The sequence below is a fragment of the Pezoporus flaviventris genome, unplaced genomic scaffold, assembly GCF_033815535.1.
Source record: "Pezoporus flaviventris isolate CSIRO_AGI_PZ_B2104156 unplaced genomic scaffold, CSIRO_AGI_Pfla_v1 ptg000153l, whole genome shotgun sequence".
Lineage (NCBI taxonomy): Eukaryota > Metazoa > Chordata > Aves > Psittaciformes > Psittacidae > Pezoporus > Pezoporus flaviventris.
Window position 1 is genome coordinate 942,134 of NW_026892701.1, and position 18,746 is coordinate 960,879.

The window sequence follows — 18,746 nt, forward strand, 5'->3', positions numbered from 1 at the left end:
TTGGTGTTATTGGCAAACTTGTGGAGGGTTCGCTCATTCCCACTGTCCATGTTGCCGACAAAGATGTTGAACAAGATCGGTCCCAACACCGACCCCTGAGGGATGCCACTTGTCACTGGTCTCCACTTGGATATCGAGCTGTTGACCACAACACTTCGAGTCTGAACATCTAACCAGTTCATTATCCTGTAGATAGTCGATCTGTCAAATCCATGCCTCCGCAGTTTAGAGACAAGGATGTTGCGTGGGGCATTGTCAAATGCCTCGCACAAGTCCCAGCAGATGACATCAGTCAGTCTTCACTTAACTGCCAGCACCATGGCTGGATTGCAAAAGGCTGCCAAATTTTTCAGGCATGATTTGCCCTTAGTGAATCCATGTTTGCTGTCACCATTCACCTTCTTATTTTCCATGTGCCTTAGCGTAGTTTCCAGGAGAATCTGCTCCATGATCTTGCTGGGCACCGAGGTGAGACTGACTGGTCTGTAGTTCCCTGGGTCATTCATTTTTCCCTTTCTTGAAAATGGGGGTTATATTTCCCTTTTTCCAGTCAGCAGGAACTTCACCGGACTGCCACGACTTCTCAAATATGATAGATAATGGCTTGGCAACTCCATCTGCCAGTTCCCTCAGGACCCACAGATGCATCTCATCAGGTCCCATGGACTTGTGCACCTTCAGGTTCCTTAGATGATCTTGAACCTGATCTTCTTCTACAGCAGGTGGTTCTTCATTCTCCCAGTCCCTGCCTTTGCCTTCTGTAACATGGGCAGTGGGGCTGGAGCTCTTGCTGGTGAAGACTGAGGAAAAAAGTTATTGAGTACTTTGGCCTTTTCCATGTCCTGGGTGACCAGGTCTCCAGTTTCCTTCTGGAGGGGGCCCACATTTTCCCTTGTCTTCCTTTTACCCCCAATATACCTATAGAAGTTTTTCTTGTTGCCCTTAATGTCCCTGGCCAGATTGAGTTCTGTCAGGGCTTTAGCTTTCTTAACCTGATCCCTGGCTGCTCTGACTATTTCTCTGTATTCCTTCCAGGCTACCAATCCTTGATTCCACCCTCTGTTGGCCTCCTTTTAATGCTGGCATTTGTCCAGGATCTCCTTATTCATCCACATGGGCCACCTGGCATTCTTGACCTCCTCCCCCTGTCTCGCCAGCCTGTCCTTCCTGAAGAGCCTGTATCTTTCCATTCTGACAGTAGTTGTAGGAGGCATCCCACTATGTCTCCATGATGTCAATGAGGTTGTAGCCCTTCAGGCATGCTGTCCTGGGTTCAGCTGTAACAGTTATTTTTCTACTTCATAGTAGCTGCTACAGTGCTGTGTTTTCGACTTCAGTCTGAGAACAGTGCTGATAACACACTGTCCTGGGTTCAGCAGTAGCAGTCATTTTTCTCCTTCTTGGTACCTGGTGCAGTGCTGTGTTTTGACTTTTGGCCTGGGAACAGAGCTGATAACAATGATGTTTTGGTTTGGCCAAGGACTTTGTGAGCCTCATAGTCTGTCAGGGAGAAGGGGAAGCTGGGAGGAAGCAGAGACAGGACACCTGACCCAAACTTACCAAAGAGGTATTCCATACCACAGCACGTCATGCCCAGGATGTGAGAGTTACCCGGAAGGGCTAGGACAGCAGGGTTGGAGGAGGTATCGGTGGGTGCTTGGGCTGGTGGGGTGGGGCAAGTTATCGGTCAGCTGGTGGTGAGGTGTTGTATTCTCTTCCCTTGTTATTTCCTTTATCATTATTATTATTGGTGGTAGCAGTAGTGATTTGTGTTATACTTTAGTTACTAAACTGTTCTTATCTCAACCTGTGGGAGTTGCATTCTTTTCTATTCTCCTCTCTGTCCCTCTGGGAGTAGGGGGAGGGAAAGAAGGGGGGGAGTGAGTGAACAAGTTGCCTGACTGGGTTTAAACCATGACACACCACCAATGTTTTAGTTGTTGCTAAGTAATGCGTACTCTGATCAAGGACTTTTCAATCTCATACTCGGCCACTGAGGAAGGGCACGGGAAGCCAGAAGGAAGTAGAGACAGGACACCTGACCTAGTAGCCGAAGGAGTATTTTGTACCACAGCACATCATGCCCTATATATAAAATGGGGGGGAGTTACCTGGAAGGCCCAGATTGCTGCTTGGGTCAGGTTGGATATCAGTCGACGGGTGATGAGCAGTTTCATTGGGCATCACTTGTGTTCATTGTTTTCCTTTTCCTCTTAGTTTTATATTCTCTTGCCTTGTTATTTCAGTTATTATTATTGGTGGCAGCAGTAGTAGTTTTGTATTGTACCTTAGTTACTGGACTGTTCTTATCTCAGCCAGTGGGATTTACATTCTTTCGATTCTCCTCCCTGTCCCTCCAGGAACAGGGGGGAGGAAGAAGTGGGGGGAGTGAGCAAGTTGTTGCGTAGCTCTGAGTTACTGGCTGTCCTGGGTTCAGCAGTAGCAGTCATTTTTCTCATTCTTAGTAGCTGGTGCAGTGCTGTGGTTTTGACTTTCAGCCTGGGAACAGCGCTGATAACACCGATGGTTTTAATTGTGGTCAGAATGTTTACTCTGACCAAGGACTTTCTAAGTCTCATGCTCTGCCAGAGAGGAGGGGAAGCCGGGAGGAAGCAGAGGTAGGACACCTGTCCTAAACAAGCCAAAGAGGTATTCCATCCCACAGCACATCATGCCCAGGGTGTAGAACTGCAGGCAGTTACCCAGAAGGGCTAGGTCACTGCTCTGTTGGGCTGGGTATCGGTCAGTGGGTGGTGAGAGGTTGTATTCTCTTCCCTTGTTATTTCCCTTATCATTATTATTATTGGTGGTAGCAGTAGTGGTTTGTGTTATACCTTAGTTACTGGACTGTTCTTATCTCAACCCATGGGAGCTCTTCACCGTCCTGGTCCTCCTCCTCGCCTCCGTCTTCGTGAGGTCTGCTGGGAGCCAAGGGGGAGCAGCCCCGGGAGCCAGCGGCGGCTGAAGAGGCCCGGGAGAGTGGCCCCGGGGACCAAGCGGCCGTGGGAGCGGGGCCGGAAGCCGGCAGGAAGCGGCTGCTGGCGGAGGAGGTCGGGGCGGTCGAGGAAGGGAAGGAGGCGGCTGCCGAGCAGCGGGAGAAGACAGTGGAGGAGCCGAGCCCCGCAGAGGAGCCGAGCCCTGCATAGGAGCCGAACCCCGCGGCCGAGCCCAGCCCCGGAAGCTGCCCGCCGAGCCCCAGGAGGATGCAGGAGACCACGCAGCATTTCCCAGTAAGGCAGAGGAGGAAGAGCTGGATTCAGAAAAAGAGAATCTGGTGCTGGGAGAGCTGGCAAGCACAGCAGCTACACCAGCCCCAGTGACAAGTACAGCAGCATCGTTTCAGAGTTCTGAAGGTTTTGAATGGCCTTGGGGTACCCTTGGGACCTGCCTGCTGATTGTGATGGGGATCAGCATGTTGGCACACATACATTCTGTGTTTTACCCATAACCATTTTGTCTGATCTCAAAAGTTAAGCAGAGTCAGGTTTGGGTCTTGTCTAGGGTTAGACAATGATATAGGAGGACCTGGAGATTTTCCCTGAGGCAGAACAGCTATGAGTGGCAGGGTGTGTGGGACAGTATGGGCTAGTATCTAGTCCACTGGGCCCCTCCAGTGCTCTGGAAGCATTGGAGATGGAAGACAGCTGTATGGAGTCGCCAGCAGCAAGCTGCAGAAACTGCTGAAGGGGATTGTGAATTATTTTGAGCCTGGTGGGCCCATGGCACTTCAGGCTATCAGGGCAGAGATGCAACATAGAGATGGACTCATGATTGAGGGGTGGATTTAGCAATGGACACTATTGCCCAGGTTATTCACGAGTGTGAACACTGCACACAGCCTCTCCTGCTCTGAAAGACTGTTACAAGAGATGGAGCCTGACATCATGAACCAGATGGACTCAGCAACTTTATAGGGATTGGTCCATGTTCTACTGTAAGAGTGCACTGAGATAAGAGTGATGGTATATTTTAAAATGTAGGATCTGAGCACGACATTAATGGTATGGAAGAAGGGGTGGATTCTATCCTGGGTTCTGCAGTAGCAGTCATGTTTCTCCTTCTTGGTAGCTGGTGCAGTGCTGTGTTTTTGACTTTCAGCCTGGGAACGGTGCTGATAGCACCTATGTTATTAGTTACTGCTCAAATGTTTGGTCTGGCCAAGGACTTTCTGAGCCTCATGCTCTGTCAGGGAGGAAAGGAAGAGGGAGGAAGGCGGGGAGTGAGTGAATGAGCTTTGCGGCTGGGTTTAAACTACGACAGGGGGGCATTGTTCCATGTTTTCAGCAATGCAAAGCTACTTCAGCTGCTCCAGCTAATGAGTCGGCTTTGTTTGGAACTGGGCTCAGATGCCTCTATGCAAACACCTGTAGTATGGGGAATAAACAAGAGGACTTAGAGATGTGTACACGGCTAAAGGGATATGTCATTGTTGGCATCACAGAAGCGTCGTGGGATACCTCATATGACTGGAGTGTTGGAATGGAAGGTTATAGGCTCTTTAGGAAAGACAGGCCAGGCAGACGGGGAGGGGGTGTCTCTATTTATGTCAGTGATAGGCTGGAGAGTATGAAACTTTATCTGAAGACAGGTGATGAGCCAAAAGAGAGGTTGTGGGACAGGGTCAAAGGGACAACAGTGATAGGGGACATGACTGTGAAGATCTGTTACAGGCTACCCGATCATGACTGTTCAGGATGAAGCTCTCTATAGACAGATAGGAGCAGCCTCACGCTTGCAGGCCCAGCTAGAGACCAGTAATGAGTGGTGTCCCTCAGGGATCAGTCTTGGGACCGGTCTTGTTCAGCATCTTTGTTGGTGACATGGACAGTGGGATTGAGTGTGCCCTCAGCAAGTTTGCCAGCACCACCAAACTGTATGGTTCGGTTGATACTCTGGAGGGAAGGAATGCCATCCAGAGGGACCTTGACATGCTTGAGAGGTGGGCCAATGCCAACCTCATGAAGTTCAACGGAGCCAAGTGCTACACCTGGGTTGGAGCAATGCCAGGCACAGCTAGAGCCTAGATATCTTTGTGAAGGGTTGATACTTTTTTTTTTAAGAAAAAAAGCGTTGTCGTGAAGAGCTGTATGTCAGTAGGATACAAGTAGTCATGAGTCTACCCAAGCTAATCCCAGGGAACCAGAAACAGTTTTCAGTGAGGAAATAATATTTATTATAATAAGGCTGAATTAGATTTCTGATGGATACAACTCACTGGCATATGTCAGAGTTTATTTCAGAAGTTTTGCCACACAGTGCAAAGTTATATTAGTAGAAGGTCAGGACATACAGAACTGTTAAATAAAAGAATTTAAAATCTTGGACTATTTTGTAGTAATTATGTGTCTAAATGGATAACTGAATAAAGTAATTACCTTTTATGATTAGCTGTACTGCTGATCTAGAATACTTGAGCATCTTTTGGAGAATGTTTAGAGAACAGCTAGAGAAATATTTCAGTCAGGATGAATTTTTGATGAAAGTTTAAGAACAACTTCTTAATACAGTCAGTCGTTTACCTCTTATCATTTTGATATCAGCTTATTTCAGAGCTCAAGAACAAGAAAAAAAAACCCTGAATATATTGTTATATCAGTATATCATAAGAAGTGAACAAATACTTGGGGCATCATTCTTTTGGAACAATACAAAGCCAATTGAACACATAACTGAGTTTGAGAAAAAAAATACAAAATTTTTTTTTGAAAAAAAAAAATCTTGTATTACAAGGGTATTGGTTTGTGCTTAGTAGAGACCCTTTGTGATGTGCCAAGTGCAAGGTCCTTCACCCGGGTTGGGGCAATCCCAGGCACAGCTACAGGTTGGGCAGAGAATAGATTCAGAGCAGCCCTGTGGAGAAGGATTTGGGAGTCTTGGTTGATGAGAAACTTAACATGAGCTGTTTTCAGTGTGTGCTTGCAACCCAGAAAGCGATCCCTATCCTGGGCTTCATCAAAAGGAGCATGACCAGCAAGTCAAAGGAGGTGATCCTGCCCCTCTACTCTGCTCTCATGAGACCTCACTTGGAGTATTGTGTATAGTTCTGGTGGGTCCTCAACATAAAAAAGACATGGAACTGTTAGAACAAGTCCAGAGGAGGGCCATGAGGATGATCAGGGGGCTGGAGCACCTCCTATATGAAGAGAGGCTGAGAAAGTTGGGGCTGTTCAGCCTGGAGAAGAGAAGGCTGTGTGGAGACCTCATAGCAGCCCTCCGGTATCTGAAGGGGGCCTATAAGGATACTGGGGAGAGACTCCTCATTAGGGACTGTGGTGACAGGACAAGGGGTAATGGGTTCAAACTTAAACAGGGGAAGTTTATATTAGATCTAAGGAGGAAGTTCTTTGCTGTGAGGCTGGTGAGGCACTGGAATGGGTTGCCCTGGGAGGTTGTGAATGCTCCATCCCTGGCAGTGTTCAAAGCCAGGGTGGACAGAGCTTTGGGTGACATGTTTTAGTGTCAATGATTAACCTAATCAATGATACATAAGTGCAATACTTTAAACAGCAGTGTTTGACTCAACCTGTAATGCCCCATGAAGACAACCATCTAGTTATTCTTAGAATACTGCTCATTTACTATTGCTGGGTAAGCTGAGCCAGGGTTCTCAGCTGTGCATGCATCAAATTAGCATAATCAGAGAGACTCATTCAACACATTCCATCAAACTCTTCACATCCATGTCCCTGTACCAACAACAAAAGGTTCTGCAGTGTTGCATGTCTTACAGAGTGAACATTAAAACAAATCAGGAATTGCCTTTGATGTAGAATTGTCTGCTTAGCAACTCAGCAACCCAGTCTGCTTAGTTGAGCCAAGGCCCCAGCTGAAGCACTTACAGTGATTTGGCATATTATGATTGGATACATGTTTTGAAGACCCTTAGTGACTAACATATAATTGGTTAAACACAGGTGTGAGAACTCAACCTTGAAAGCTTGCCAACAGTCCACAGTTCTCATTAACTTGGTGAATTCCAGCCTCTTATCTTGCTTGCTTAAGCTTCTTCAGGCCTCTCATGGCCTTGCTGTATCTTTCAGGACTATTCAAAGTTTATGTACCAATTATGCATTCTCCTGTGAGGACACTGTCTCCACATCTTCCCCCTTTTGTTTTATCCAGTAACAAGTCACTACTACAGCAAGGCACACACACATTTACATTAGCAGAGTAACTATTACAGGGTGCAGCAGCATGTTGAAGATGCTGATGGCAGTGAAGGACTAGCCAAAGAAATTTCTTACCAGTGGAATTCTCCCCCCCTCTTAAATTTGTTCCATCACCTGCTTTATAACACTACCATTGTATTAAATTTTTTCTAGCTTTTGCCTTAGCATTTTCTAGCAGCTGCTGCAAATTTCCATACTCTAACATCTCTTTTACAAGTGACAAATCTATACAATACAAGGTGCAGTTTCTTATTAGCAACTAGCTAGTAAATACAGGTGGTTTTATACACAAAATCACAACCTCTAATAATAGCTACTTTACAAGCACACATATTCAGGATGTTACTTTTCATCTGCCCCCAAGTGATGTTTTGCAGTCATTCGTTTTTCTCTTTCTCTATCTCAGTCTGCTTGGGGTATTCGCGGTCAGCTCCTGTAGCTGAGGCATCAGGTTTATCCATTCCTCTGTCCAGCTCATGGCAAGGCTTGACAAACTTTGCAGACAGTCACCATGGACCTGTAGGCAGGAGGACACAAATATACCCCCTCCCCCAGATTATCAGTTCTTGAGAAGTAGACAGGTTAAAGTTAAATGTAACATCATTACTCTCTCCCCCCCCCCCCGTTTTTTTTTTTTTTTTTTTTAGTCCATGCAAAAGCCATCATTACTCCCACTACAGTCCCACGTAAAGAACGTGGCACAAGGACCCTGTGGAGACCAACAGCAAACCAGCTCCGAGAAGCATCATTGCAGTGCAAGGTGGCAGGCTCAACCTTAGCAGACATCCCCACAGAGGCTCTGCCTCCCCCACATCGTATGAGGCTTGGGCTTTTATACTGACCAAAATGCACACTCATTCCAACACAGGTGGCCAGCCTGTGCTGGAAGAAGTGGCCAGCAGTATCTACAGAGGTCTCCAAGGGTTGATAGAAACCTAGGCATACTTATATTTACCAACTTCTAGTACATGAGTATCACAGAGAAACTGTATGGGCTCCCCCTGTCAACTGCAAGAAAAAATCATAACATATACAGCTTGAGTATAAGAGGATTTTAACGCATACGTGGTCACTGTTTGTCAGGCCTCCTTAACTATTTTGAGATCAAGAGCTTCCCACTCTTTAGCCCCCTGCTGTGTAGTAAACACAGGATATGCAAAGATGCCCATTGCAGAAAATTCACCAGTAATGATCACATATTTGGTTACCCATTGTTACAACTGAGCGTCTCCAGGGCCAGTAAGTCTGAGCAGACCGACCGGGGAGACAAAGAGTCAGGGTCTGGAAGCAGAGGATATAAATCTGGCTCGGATTCAGGGGATTCGGGGGCTGATCCTGCGCCGAACTCGGAGTCTCCGTTGCTTGCAGTTGTGTGTTTCTTATCAGATGTATCTCGTTCGGTATGTAGCCATCTGCAGACCTGGCTCCTCCGTAACTGAGTTAAATTTTTTTTTCACTCTAGGGCGTAGTGGGTTGGAGAGACTCGCGGTTCCTTTAAATCTCCCGCTAGCGCATGATCTCTATTTTCTACTGTGTGCTTCACAGTGGCGCCGCAATCGATCCGGCGCCGAGGCACCGCCCTCTTTCTTTCGGCATTCCTCGACATTTATCATACGTATACCTTCTAATATACTTCCTCTGTCCTTTTCAAAGTCCCTACTTTCGGAACTGGGGTGGTGGGGGAGCAGGGGGTTACACCTCCTCCGCGGCACCTTCTGATGAAGGAGGGGGAGAAAAGGAAGGGGGGGGGGGGTGCGGGGTGGGAAACCCTGTGCTCCCGCGAGCTGGGGGAAACGAGTTGTAATCTTCCCCCGGTTTCAACCGACCGGGGACGTCTGTTCCTAGTTTCTCCGTTGCTACCGCGGCAGTTTTCTTTTCTGCCTTGTATCTTTTTATACAGTTCATTACTTCCCTCCGTGGTTTACCGAGTTTCTCTGCCTTTTTATAATCATTAAGCACCGAGTCAAATAGTTCATCACCAAACTTTCGCCACTCACTCTTCTCAAATATTGTATTAGGATCTGCAAAAAAAAATCTCTTAGCCTTCCCTAGCCACTAGACCTGCTAGCTGCTTTAGAGTCTCAGGCTCAATTCCCCGCTTTTATAAAAAGCTCTGTAAAAAGTTCAGTGCTCAATTCCCCGCTTTTATAAAAAGCACTGTAATAAGTCCAGGGCTACCTCTCGGTCCATTTTCATGGCCAGCCTTTTCCGGATCATCTTCTTCTGGGTCGTCCTGTAACCTCGGTCTCTGGATCGGCCTCCCGACGCAGCAGTGTCTGGTTCGCCCCAGCGGCGGATTCTTTCGGTTAGTCCAAGCACCCGGGTCCGTCACGCCACCGTAGCAGCATTGCCCGCGCTTCTCGGCCGCTGCCGCCGGCGCCGCTCACTCGCCGTTCCGGGTCCCCGTCGACCGGGGCCCTGTATCCCGGGTCCCCGTTAAACCGGGGCCCTGTATCCCGGGTCCCCATCGGCCGAGGCCCTGTATCCGGGTCCTCGCTAGTCGGGGCCCTGTATCCCGGGTCCCCGTCGGCCGGGGCCCTGTATCCCGGGTCCCCGCTAGTCGGGGCCCTGTATCCCGGGTCCCCGCTAGTCGGGGCCCTGTATCCCGGGTCCCCGCTAGTCGGGGCCCTGTATCCCGGGTCCCCGCTAGTCGGGGCCCTGTATCCCGGGTCCCCGTCGGCCGGGGCCCTGTAGCCCGCGTCCCTGTTCGGGCGCCATTTGTAAGCGGCGAGGAGAAGCAGACAGGCCAACCCAATATGGGTGATAAGCAACTTCTACTTCATTTGTGACGCAGTTCACACATATATAGGAGTGGTATTCAGCCACTCCTTCTTGGCATAACAGTATTGGTTAGCCCCCACAGCTTCCTCCACATTCTCCTCCCAGGTCCGGTCTCCGGCCACCTGTGGGGGCCACCCCCTGCCTTGCTTGCACAGTCCGCCAGAACTCTATGGTTCTGCTCTTAGAGTCATTCTGCAACAGGTTCCTATCGTAGAGAGCATATATTCTCCTTATCTTGAAGGCAAACATTTTTCACCTTGAACCTGGAGTTCCACATGAGTAAACAATAGTTGCAATTATAAATTTTTGTTAAGTAATGAGTAGTAGCATTCTCCTGGACTGTCTAGAAAGGGAAGTGATGGCTTGTATGTGTGTAAACACGATAAATTACTTTAAGAAGAGCAAAACCAGTCTTTTCTGTATGCATTTACCTAATTTAAAATGCAAAGGAGTCTGTGTCCTTGCTGAAATTTGTTTAGTCTAAAATACAGACTAGAGTTGAGAATAGGATCCATTGGGTTTTTTGCTTGACTAAGTTTTCATCCCTTCTTTTTCTCTCTTAGTGTATGTGCATATAAATGAATCTCTTAAAAAGACAAATATCCTCCCTCCTCCCCATTCTTTCTGACTCCATTAGTCTAACTCTGCCAGGTTTCTTAACTGGTTATCATTTAAAAAGCAGGTATATTATATGCCCTGAAATATTACCTGAAAACTGAAAGCTTTCTTTAAAATTAGCTTAATTAGATATAAATTTTAATGTAAGCATTTTATCCACTTCAGCTAAATAATGGTGGATTAGAATAAGCTTATTCTGAAATAAGGTCCTACATACACATTTATTAGTTCACCTCTCATATTACTGTTTTTCGTAGTTTGAACGCACCTGTCGTGGTTTAAACCCAGTCAGGTAACTCGTTCATTCGCTCCCCCCTTCTTTCCCTCCCCCTACTCCCAGAGGGACAGAGAGGAGAATCGAAAAGAATGCAACTCCCACGGGCTGAGATAAGAACAGTTTAGTAACTAAGGTATAACACAGATCACTACTGCTACCACCAATAATAATAATGATAAAGGAAATAACAAGGGAAGAGAATACAACACCTCAGCACCAGCTGACCGATAACTCGCCCCCCCAGCCCAACCAAGCTCTGACCGATACCTCCTCCTATCCCGCAGTCTCCCAGCCCTTCCGGCCAACTCCCAGTTACATTCTGGGCATGACGTGCTGTGGTATGGAATACCTCTTTGGTCAGTTTGGGTCAGGTGTCCTGTCTCTGCTTCCTCCTGGCTTCCCCTCCTCCCTGGCAGAGCATGAGGCTCACAAAGTCCTTGACCAAACCAAAACATCGCTATCAGCTCTGTTCCCAGGCCGAAAGTCAAAACGCTGCACTGCACCAGCTACCAAGAAGGAGAAACATGACTGCTACTGCTGAACCCAGGACAGCACCTTATCATCATTCATTCATAACCTCACATTGGTGAGATGGCCAGTCTAAAAAATGATTCCTGTTAATCATATTGACTGTATATGAACTATTTGTAAACAGAAAACAAACTAAATTTTATTGTTTTCTATATTTTAAATTAGGCTCATGCACACTTAGTTCAAGAAGTCGATGTAGAGAAGGTGTCAACCTTTGAGAACCCTTATGTAGATGCAATAAGAAGTTTATGGAATGACCCTGGGATCCAGGAATGTTATGATAGACGACGAGAATATCAGTTATCAGATTCAACTAAATAGTAAGTATATAGTGATTACAAACAACTGTATCTTATTTTCTGTTCTTTCTAACAAAGTAATTCTTACTTTTTCTTTTTTATCCTATATTTTTGTGTACATATATGTACATGTTTTTTAGTGTATGTGTACAAGTATCTGTGTGTGCATGCATGTTCACCATAAACATACACTTACAAACAACTTGAATTTGAAGGCTACTGTAAGGAAGGTAATGTATCTAGATCAGTATTATGTGTGTGTTTGTTCCCCAAAACATAAGCCTATGGTAATTTGAAAACATACATTAAGTTTATATCATGGAAAGGGTGGTTGCCTTAGGCCAGTGGACAAGATGTTTTAGGGAGACCCTCCCATTGAGTCATGAGTTTCAGAAAGGATCCTGTTGCTTTCCAGCTGATCCTCAGATATTAGAGGGGCTGGGTGCAGCTGGATCCAATCCTAGTCTCAGACTTGATCAATGGTTCTAAATCTAAGGATTGTGTAGTGCTTGCACCTTCTTGTCCAAATTTTTCCCGCACTCCCATACTGTCACATTACAAGGGGGGTTTCCTCAAACCCTTTATATTTGACCAGCTTGCTAGCATCCCAAGAGAAGAGACCCTTGTGCCTGACCAGCCCATCCACATACTGTTTTGGGGAATCCTACTGGACAGCCCACTGAATCTGAGTGTGATACGTGTAACCTCTTTAGGGACCTGTACCGTCGGCATCACCGAGTCAAATCCCTTATTTCAAATATTCAAGTCTCTGGAGGCTTACACAAAGCGGACCTCAGCTGTAGTCTTTTATTATACACAATACAAATTTGTGACAGGAAAAAGTCAGAGATTGCCAGTGATAAGGTACTGTCTGCAAAAACAAGCTTGAAGTGATACACAACCAGACTATTATCACTAATAACAGCTAGTGTGAGTTAGTAATTTAGTACACATAAGTTAAAGTTCTTACCCAATAGGAATCCTTATGGGGGATAAGAGAGGTTCAGCCTGTTAACTGATCCCAGAAGTTACGATGGAGTCTTCCCTCCCTTCCCTTTCCTAATTTCACATATTTATACAATTTGATTCGGGTTAGTAACTCCCTATAACCCTCCCACCATGTATGGAGGGGTCAGTAAATTTGCATAAAGTTACATCATTTTCATTAAAAAGACACCCTAGTCATGTTTTGCTGATGTGTGAAGCCATATGTTGACAATGTCCATGTGCTTCCAGGATGTACTAGTCTTCAAGGATAGTCTGTCCTGATTAGAGATTCATTAGCCCTGCTTCTTATTCCACCTACAAAAGGGCAAAGCCTCCTCTCCTGCTGTTGGTTCTTTGTCAGTGTTGTTCATCCTGACCTTGTAGGAGGCCCTAGGACCTGTCCAGGTTTTTCCATGGTAACACAAGTTTCATTTTTTTAACTCTGTGCCTATGGAGCTTGAGTGACTCCAGTCATACACACTTTGCTACTGATGGGTGTAAAATCCTCTCGCTTTGCTTTTAATAATGCAAATCTAGTTTCCTTGTTTGGCAGCTGCTGTGCAGTTTATCAGTACATGGTGCCTTCAAGTTCCCACTCCTGCAGGGAGTATAATAGAGCCTGGCTGCAGGGCCTTTGCTCCACTCCACCCCCCGGTCAGTTTCTGTTAGCATATGCCAAAGTTGCTGGGTTGCCTGGAGAACTATCACCAGGTAAATTACATGCATGCCATCCGCATCTCATCCTGGGAGTAGCAGCTACATTTTCCCTTAAGATTTCCTTAATGTTATAATATAGCTTTAGGGGACTGGGGAAGGTGGTCTCTAATTTCCCTCATTTTCCCACAGTTTACTACTAGGGAAGTGCAGTCAAGGGTAGATATCAATGCAATTCATAAAAATTATAATGCCTTAATGCCTTAGCACATCTGTTTTCCCATTTTTTTCCCCTTTCACTTTTCTTTCCCTTTTTCCCTTTCTTTTTTTTTTTTTTTTCCCCTTTCTCTTTTGTGGTCCTGGTGATGAGGTAAATAGTACCAATCAAGTGTTCTTGTGTTTTGTTCAACTGCCTTTCTTTTAGAGAAACAAGAAATAATTTTGAAAGAATATAGTGATAGGAGAAGGGGTAATGGGTTAGAACTTAAAAAGGAAGTTTAGATTGGATATAAGGAAGAAGTTCTTTACTGTAAGGGTGGTGAAGCACTGGAACAGGTTGCCCAGGGAAGTTGTGAATGCTCCATCCCTGGCGGTGTTCAAGGCCAGGTTGGACAGAGCCTTGGGTGACATGGTTTAGTGTGAGGCGTCCCTGCCCATGGCAGGGGGGTTGGAACTAGATGATCTTAAGGTCCTTTCCAACCCTAACTGTTCTATGATTCTGTGATTCTAATATGGCTGCCAAGAAGGCAGACACATAACTGAAAACAGACTTCAGTTTGTAAAGGGTAGAAAAAAAGCATTTTAAGTTAAATTGTATTCCATAGAGATCAACAACAATGAAAATACATATGTGACTAGACTTGGTCTTGAATAGTATGTATGTACTCTCTTGTGGCAGGATTCTGAAAAAATAAAAATGTGGAATTTAACATGATCAGGGGGCTGGAGCACCTCCTGTATGAAGACAGGCTGAGAAAGTTGGGGCTGTTCAGCCTGGAGAAGAGAAGGCTGTGTGGAGACCTCATAGCAGCCTTCCAGTACCTGAAGGGGGCCTATAGGGATGCTAGAGAGGGACTCATCATTAGGGACTGTAGTGACAGGACAAGGGGTAACGGGTTCAAACTTAAACAGGGGAAGAATTATGTCATTGTGTATCTCCAACCAAGGGTTTTCTAATTGTTATGCAGGCACTGAGGATATTTATTTTAGCTTCTCTTCCCTGTCTGTGTTTTATAACACTTCAGATAATGAAATATAATTCTCCCCCAAGTTCCTACCCCACTTTATCTATATCAGTCAGTGTTTAATGCATTGCTTTTAGTCATTCATACAGAGGATCCTTTAGGCTTTTGTTTCTGTATTTGCCATAAACTTTAAAAAGGAAGTCAAATAAAACTAAATTGTATGATAATACAGTCTGCATATATCTGTGATAGCAGGAGCTGACTTAGTTGGGCAGTTAATGTTTAAATGCAGAGTTTCCAATACTTTCCTTTGTAATGAGAAGTGACACAGAGCTCCAGGGTGCAATTCCCAGAACATATTCAACATATAACTGATTGTTAACAGGGAATAAGAGAGTTCAGTCCTGATTATGTCTTATTAAACTTCATCACCTTTTGAAAAAATCTTGTATTAACTGTAGCGCTTTGGTCAGCTAGTAATTTTTGTATGATATTCTACTAGAGTTTGAAGTTCTCTCTAGATTCTACTGAACAATTAATTTCCTCATACCTATCCTTTCAAAGTAACATTTTGCTTCCATGTTCCACTTCAGAAATGGATGCATTTCAGTGGAGTTGATTGTGTGCTAAATAAAATGTGATTAGAGACCCACAAGGAGAAACATCAATATATGCACCTAAGTTATTACTACAACACTTTGTGAGCTCCTATTGTCTCTGGTGATCAGAACAGAAATTCTTTTGTTTCATAGAAGTATAGGGAATTCTTTGGGCATCCCATGTCTATAATTTAGTTGCAGGTCTTTATAAAAAGAAGAGACTTGTTATGCTGCTAACATCACTGGGATAGTAAATTATGAGCAACTACCTGTAAAAAGTTATTTGTCTGATGTGAGAACCAAATTCTCATATACTTGTGATTTATAATAATATACACAGACACACCATCATTTAATAAACATTTTTATATTGGTCATTGCTTTTCTTCCTTTTTTAAAAATGCACTTGAAGGTTCTAAAGCTATATTTTTGTGTAATTTGTGCTGTAGAATAGCAGATCCTGATTTTATATATTCAGGGCTTACATGACCTAATTTCTGTATAGTTTACAATAAGATAAAACAGCAAATAAAAATGACGTGTCTTTACCACATGAAACAGGCTGAAGCTTAAGATAAAGTAGTAGTAGTAGAAGTGTACTTACCCTATCATGCAACAGACATACTAAATATAAAAGGAAGGTCTGAAGAAAGAAATGACATTTACTGTATAGTGGTGCTTCCTATAGAAAAATTGAAGATGAAGCAACTAAACTAGGGAAATTCAGAAATGGAAGTGAGATTACATTAAGCAGTATACAATATGAATTTCTTTCAGGATTTTTTTTTTTTGTGTGTGCATGTGTGAAGTGCTTAATATGCTTTTAATATCTGTATAATTTTTTAACCCCATTTCCTATTTAGAATTTTTTAAAAATTTGTGCAAGTTTTTTGGGGTTTGAAGACTTTAGTTTTTTAGCCTTCTTCTAACTTTGGTTTGTAGACATGTAGGAATTCTAAATTGAGAGAGGCAGCTAGGTAGAATTTGGATGGGATAAGAATAAAAAGAACATAGTGCAGCTTTCTTCTTCACCTACTACTTCACTTCCCACTAATCTTAGATTTACTTTAGACTATGTCCTGGTTTCAGCCGTAACAGTTATTTTTTTGTTCCTAGCAGCTGTTGCAGTGCTGTATTTTGGCTTTAGTCTGAGAACATTACTTTAGTTATTAAACTGTTCTTATCTCAACCCATGGGGTTTTCATTCTTTCGATTCTCCTCCCCATCCCGCCCTGGGGGCAAGGGGGGTGTGTGTGTGTGAATGAATGGCTGCATGATACTGAGTTACCGGCTAGGTTTAAATCACCAAAAGACTAAGATTAGATAATTCTGGAAACTGGTAAACATGCCTCAGGTTTTGGCAGTAATAAAGAAGCTCAGAGACACAAACCTTCATAGAGATTCTGAAAATATGACCAATACTTCTTTTCATTTAGCTTTGCTCACAGTTTGTGTTACTACACTGGGAATTGGGGTGCTGGTCGATGAGAAAATGAACATGAGCTGGCAGTGCACGCTCGCAGCCCAGAAAGCTAACCGTATCCTGGGCTGCATCAAAAGGAGCGTGACCAGCAGGTCAAAGGAGGTGATCTTTCCCCTCTACTCTGCTCTTGTGAGACCTCACTTGGAGTATTGTGTGCAGTTCTGATGTCCTCAACATAAAAAGGACATAGAACTGTTGGAACAAGTCCAGAGGAGGGCCACGAGGATGATCAGGGGACTGGAGCACCTCCCGTATGAAGACAGGCTGAGAAAGTTGGGGCTGTTCAGCCTGGAGAAGAGAAGGCTGTGTGGAGACCTCATAGCAGCCTTCCAGTATCTGAAGGGGGCCTATAAGGATGCTGAGGAGGGACTCTTCATTAGGGACTGTAGTGATAGGACAAGGGGTAATGGGTTAAAACTTAAACAGGGGAAGTTTAGATTGGATATAAGGAAGAAATTCTTTCCTGTGAGGCTGGTGAGGCGCTGGAATGGGTTGCCCTGGGAAGTTGTGAATGCTCCATCCCTGGCAGTGTTCAAGGCCAGGTTGGACAAAGCCTTGGGTGAGATGGTTTAGTGGGAGGTGTCCCTGCCCATAGCAGGGGGGTTGTAACTAGATGATCTTAAGGTCCTTTCCAACCCTAACTATTCTATGATTCTATGATAATTGATTCCATTTACTGTACTATGTGTTAGCAAAGAGGATGCTTGTCTCAGTCTGGCAACTTTTATGTAGGAAAACATCCTGCTACAGCTACTTTAACATTTTGCTTATGTGGAGTTGGGAGACAGTAAAGTTGTATGTATTTTTCAAAAGTGCATAAAAAGCCCCTTCCCTTTCAGAGCTTATTGTTTTCTAGCACATGGTCAAAATTGCTGCTTGTTTTGGGTAGTCTCATGAGCCAATTCAGTTTTTTGCAAAAAGATAACTAACAAAAATCCCTCACCAAACCCCAACAACAACACAGTAAGGGTATCTCCACCCAGTTTCAGAAGAAACAGGCCATAATGAACAGAAATATAGCAAACTGAATTAACCAAAGCTAACTAAGGCTACTTAATCAGACAATTTATTTTATAAACCCATGCTGACTGGGCCGGATCACCTGGTTGTCCTGTATATGACGCATGGCAGCACTGAAGATGATCTGTTCCCTAACATTCCTTGATGCAAAGGTCAGAATGGCAGGCCTGTAGTTCCCTCAATCCTCCTTATGGCCCTTCTTGTAGATGGGCATCACATTTGCTAACCTCCAGTCAACTGGGACCTCCGCAGTGAGCCAGGGCTGCTGCTAACTGATGGAAAGAGGCTTGGTGAGCACTTTTGCCAACTCCCTTAGTACTTTTGGGTGGAACCCATCTGGCCTCAAATACCTGTGTGTGTCTAAGTGGTGTACCAGATTGCTAACCATTTCCCCCTGCATTATGGGAGCTTCATCCTGCTCCCCATCTCTGTCTTCCAGTTCAGGGGGCTGGGTACCCTGAGAATTGGTCTTACTATTAAATATTGAGGCAAAGGCAGCATTAAGTACCTCAGCCTTTTCCTCATCCTTTGTCACTGTGTTTCCCCCCGCATCCAATAAGGGATGGACATTCTCCTTCACCCTCCTTCTGTTGCAAATGTATTTATAGAAGTTATTATCCACACACACCAGGAACCTCCAAGACTGTTTCCTCTCCACTGTATTAATTTCCATTAGACATTTGGTAAGCTCAAGTCCCCCATGAGAACAAGGACTAGCAATCATGGGACTTCTCCCAGTTGCTTATAGAATATTTTATCTGCCTCTTCATCCTGTTTGGGTGGTCTATAACAGACTCCCACCATGATATCTGTCTTGTTGGCCTTCACTCTGATTCTTACCCACAATCTTTCATCACCATCATCAAGCTCTAGACAATCGAAACACCTCCTATCATATAGGGCTACCCCACTGCCTCTCCTTCCTTGCCTAACCCTTCTGAGGAGTGTTTAGCTATCCATTGCACCACTCAAGTTGTGTGAGTCATCCCGCCATGTTTCCATGATTCTAATTATATCATAGTTTTCCAGCTGTGTAATAGCTTCCAACTCCTCCAGTTTGTTGCCCATGCTGCGTGCATTGGTGTAGATGCACTTCATTGGGCTATTGATCCTGCCATATTTCTGGGGGGAGAAGCCCTAATTC

At 44.7% G+C, this 18,746-nt stretch overlaps 1 protein-coding gene across 1 annotated transcript in view; it reads left to right on the forward strand.

The window, feature by feature from the left end:
• LOC133283090 (guanine nucleotide-binding protein G(q) subunit alpha-like) overlaps positions 1–18,746 on the forward strand; it is a 133,278-nt gene that overhangs the window by 21,737 nt on the left and 92,795 nt on the right. The window contains exon 3 of the mRNA XM_061479575.1: positions 11,542–11,696. Coding sequence (XP_061335559.1) covers positions 11,542–11,696 — 155 coding nt within the window. The remainder of the gene's footprint in view (positions 1–11,541; positions 11,697–18,746) is intronic.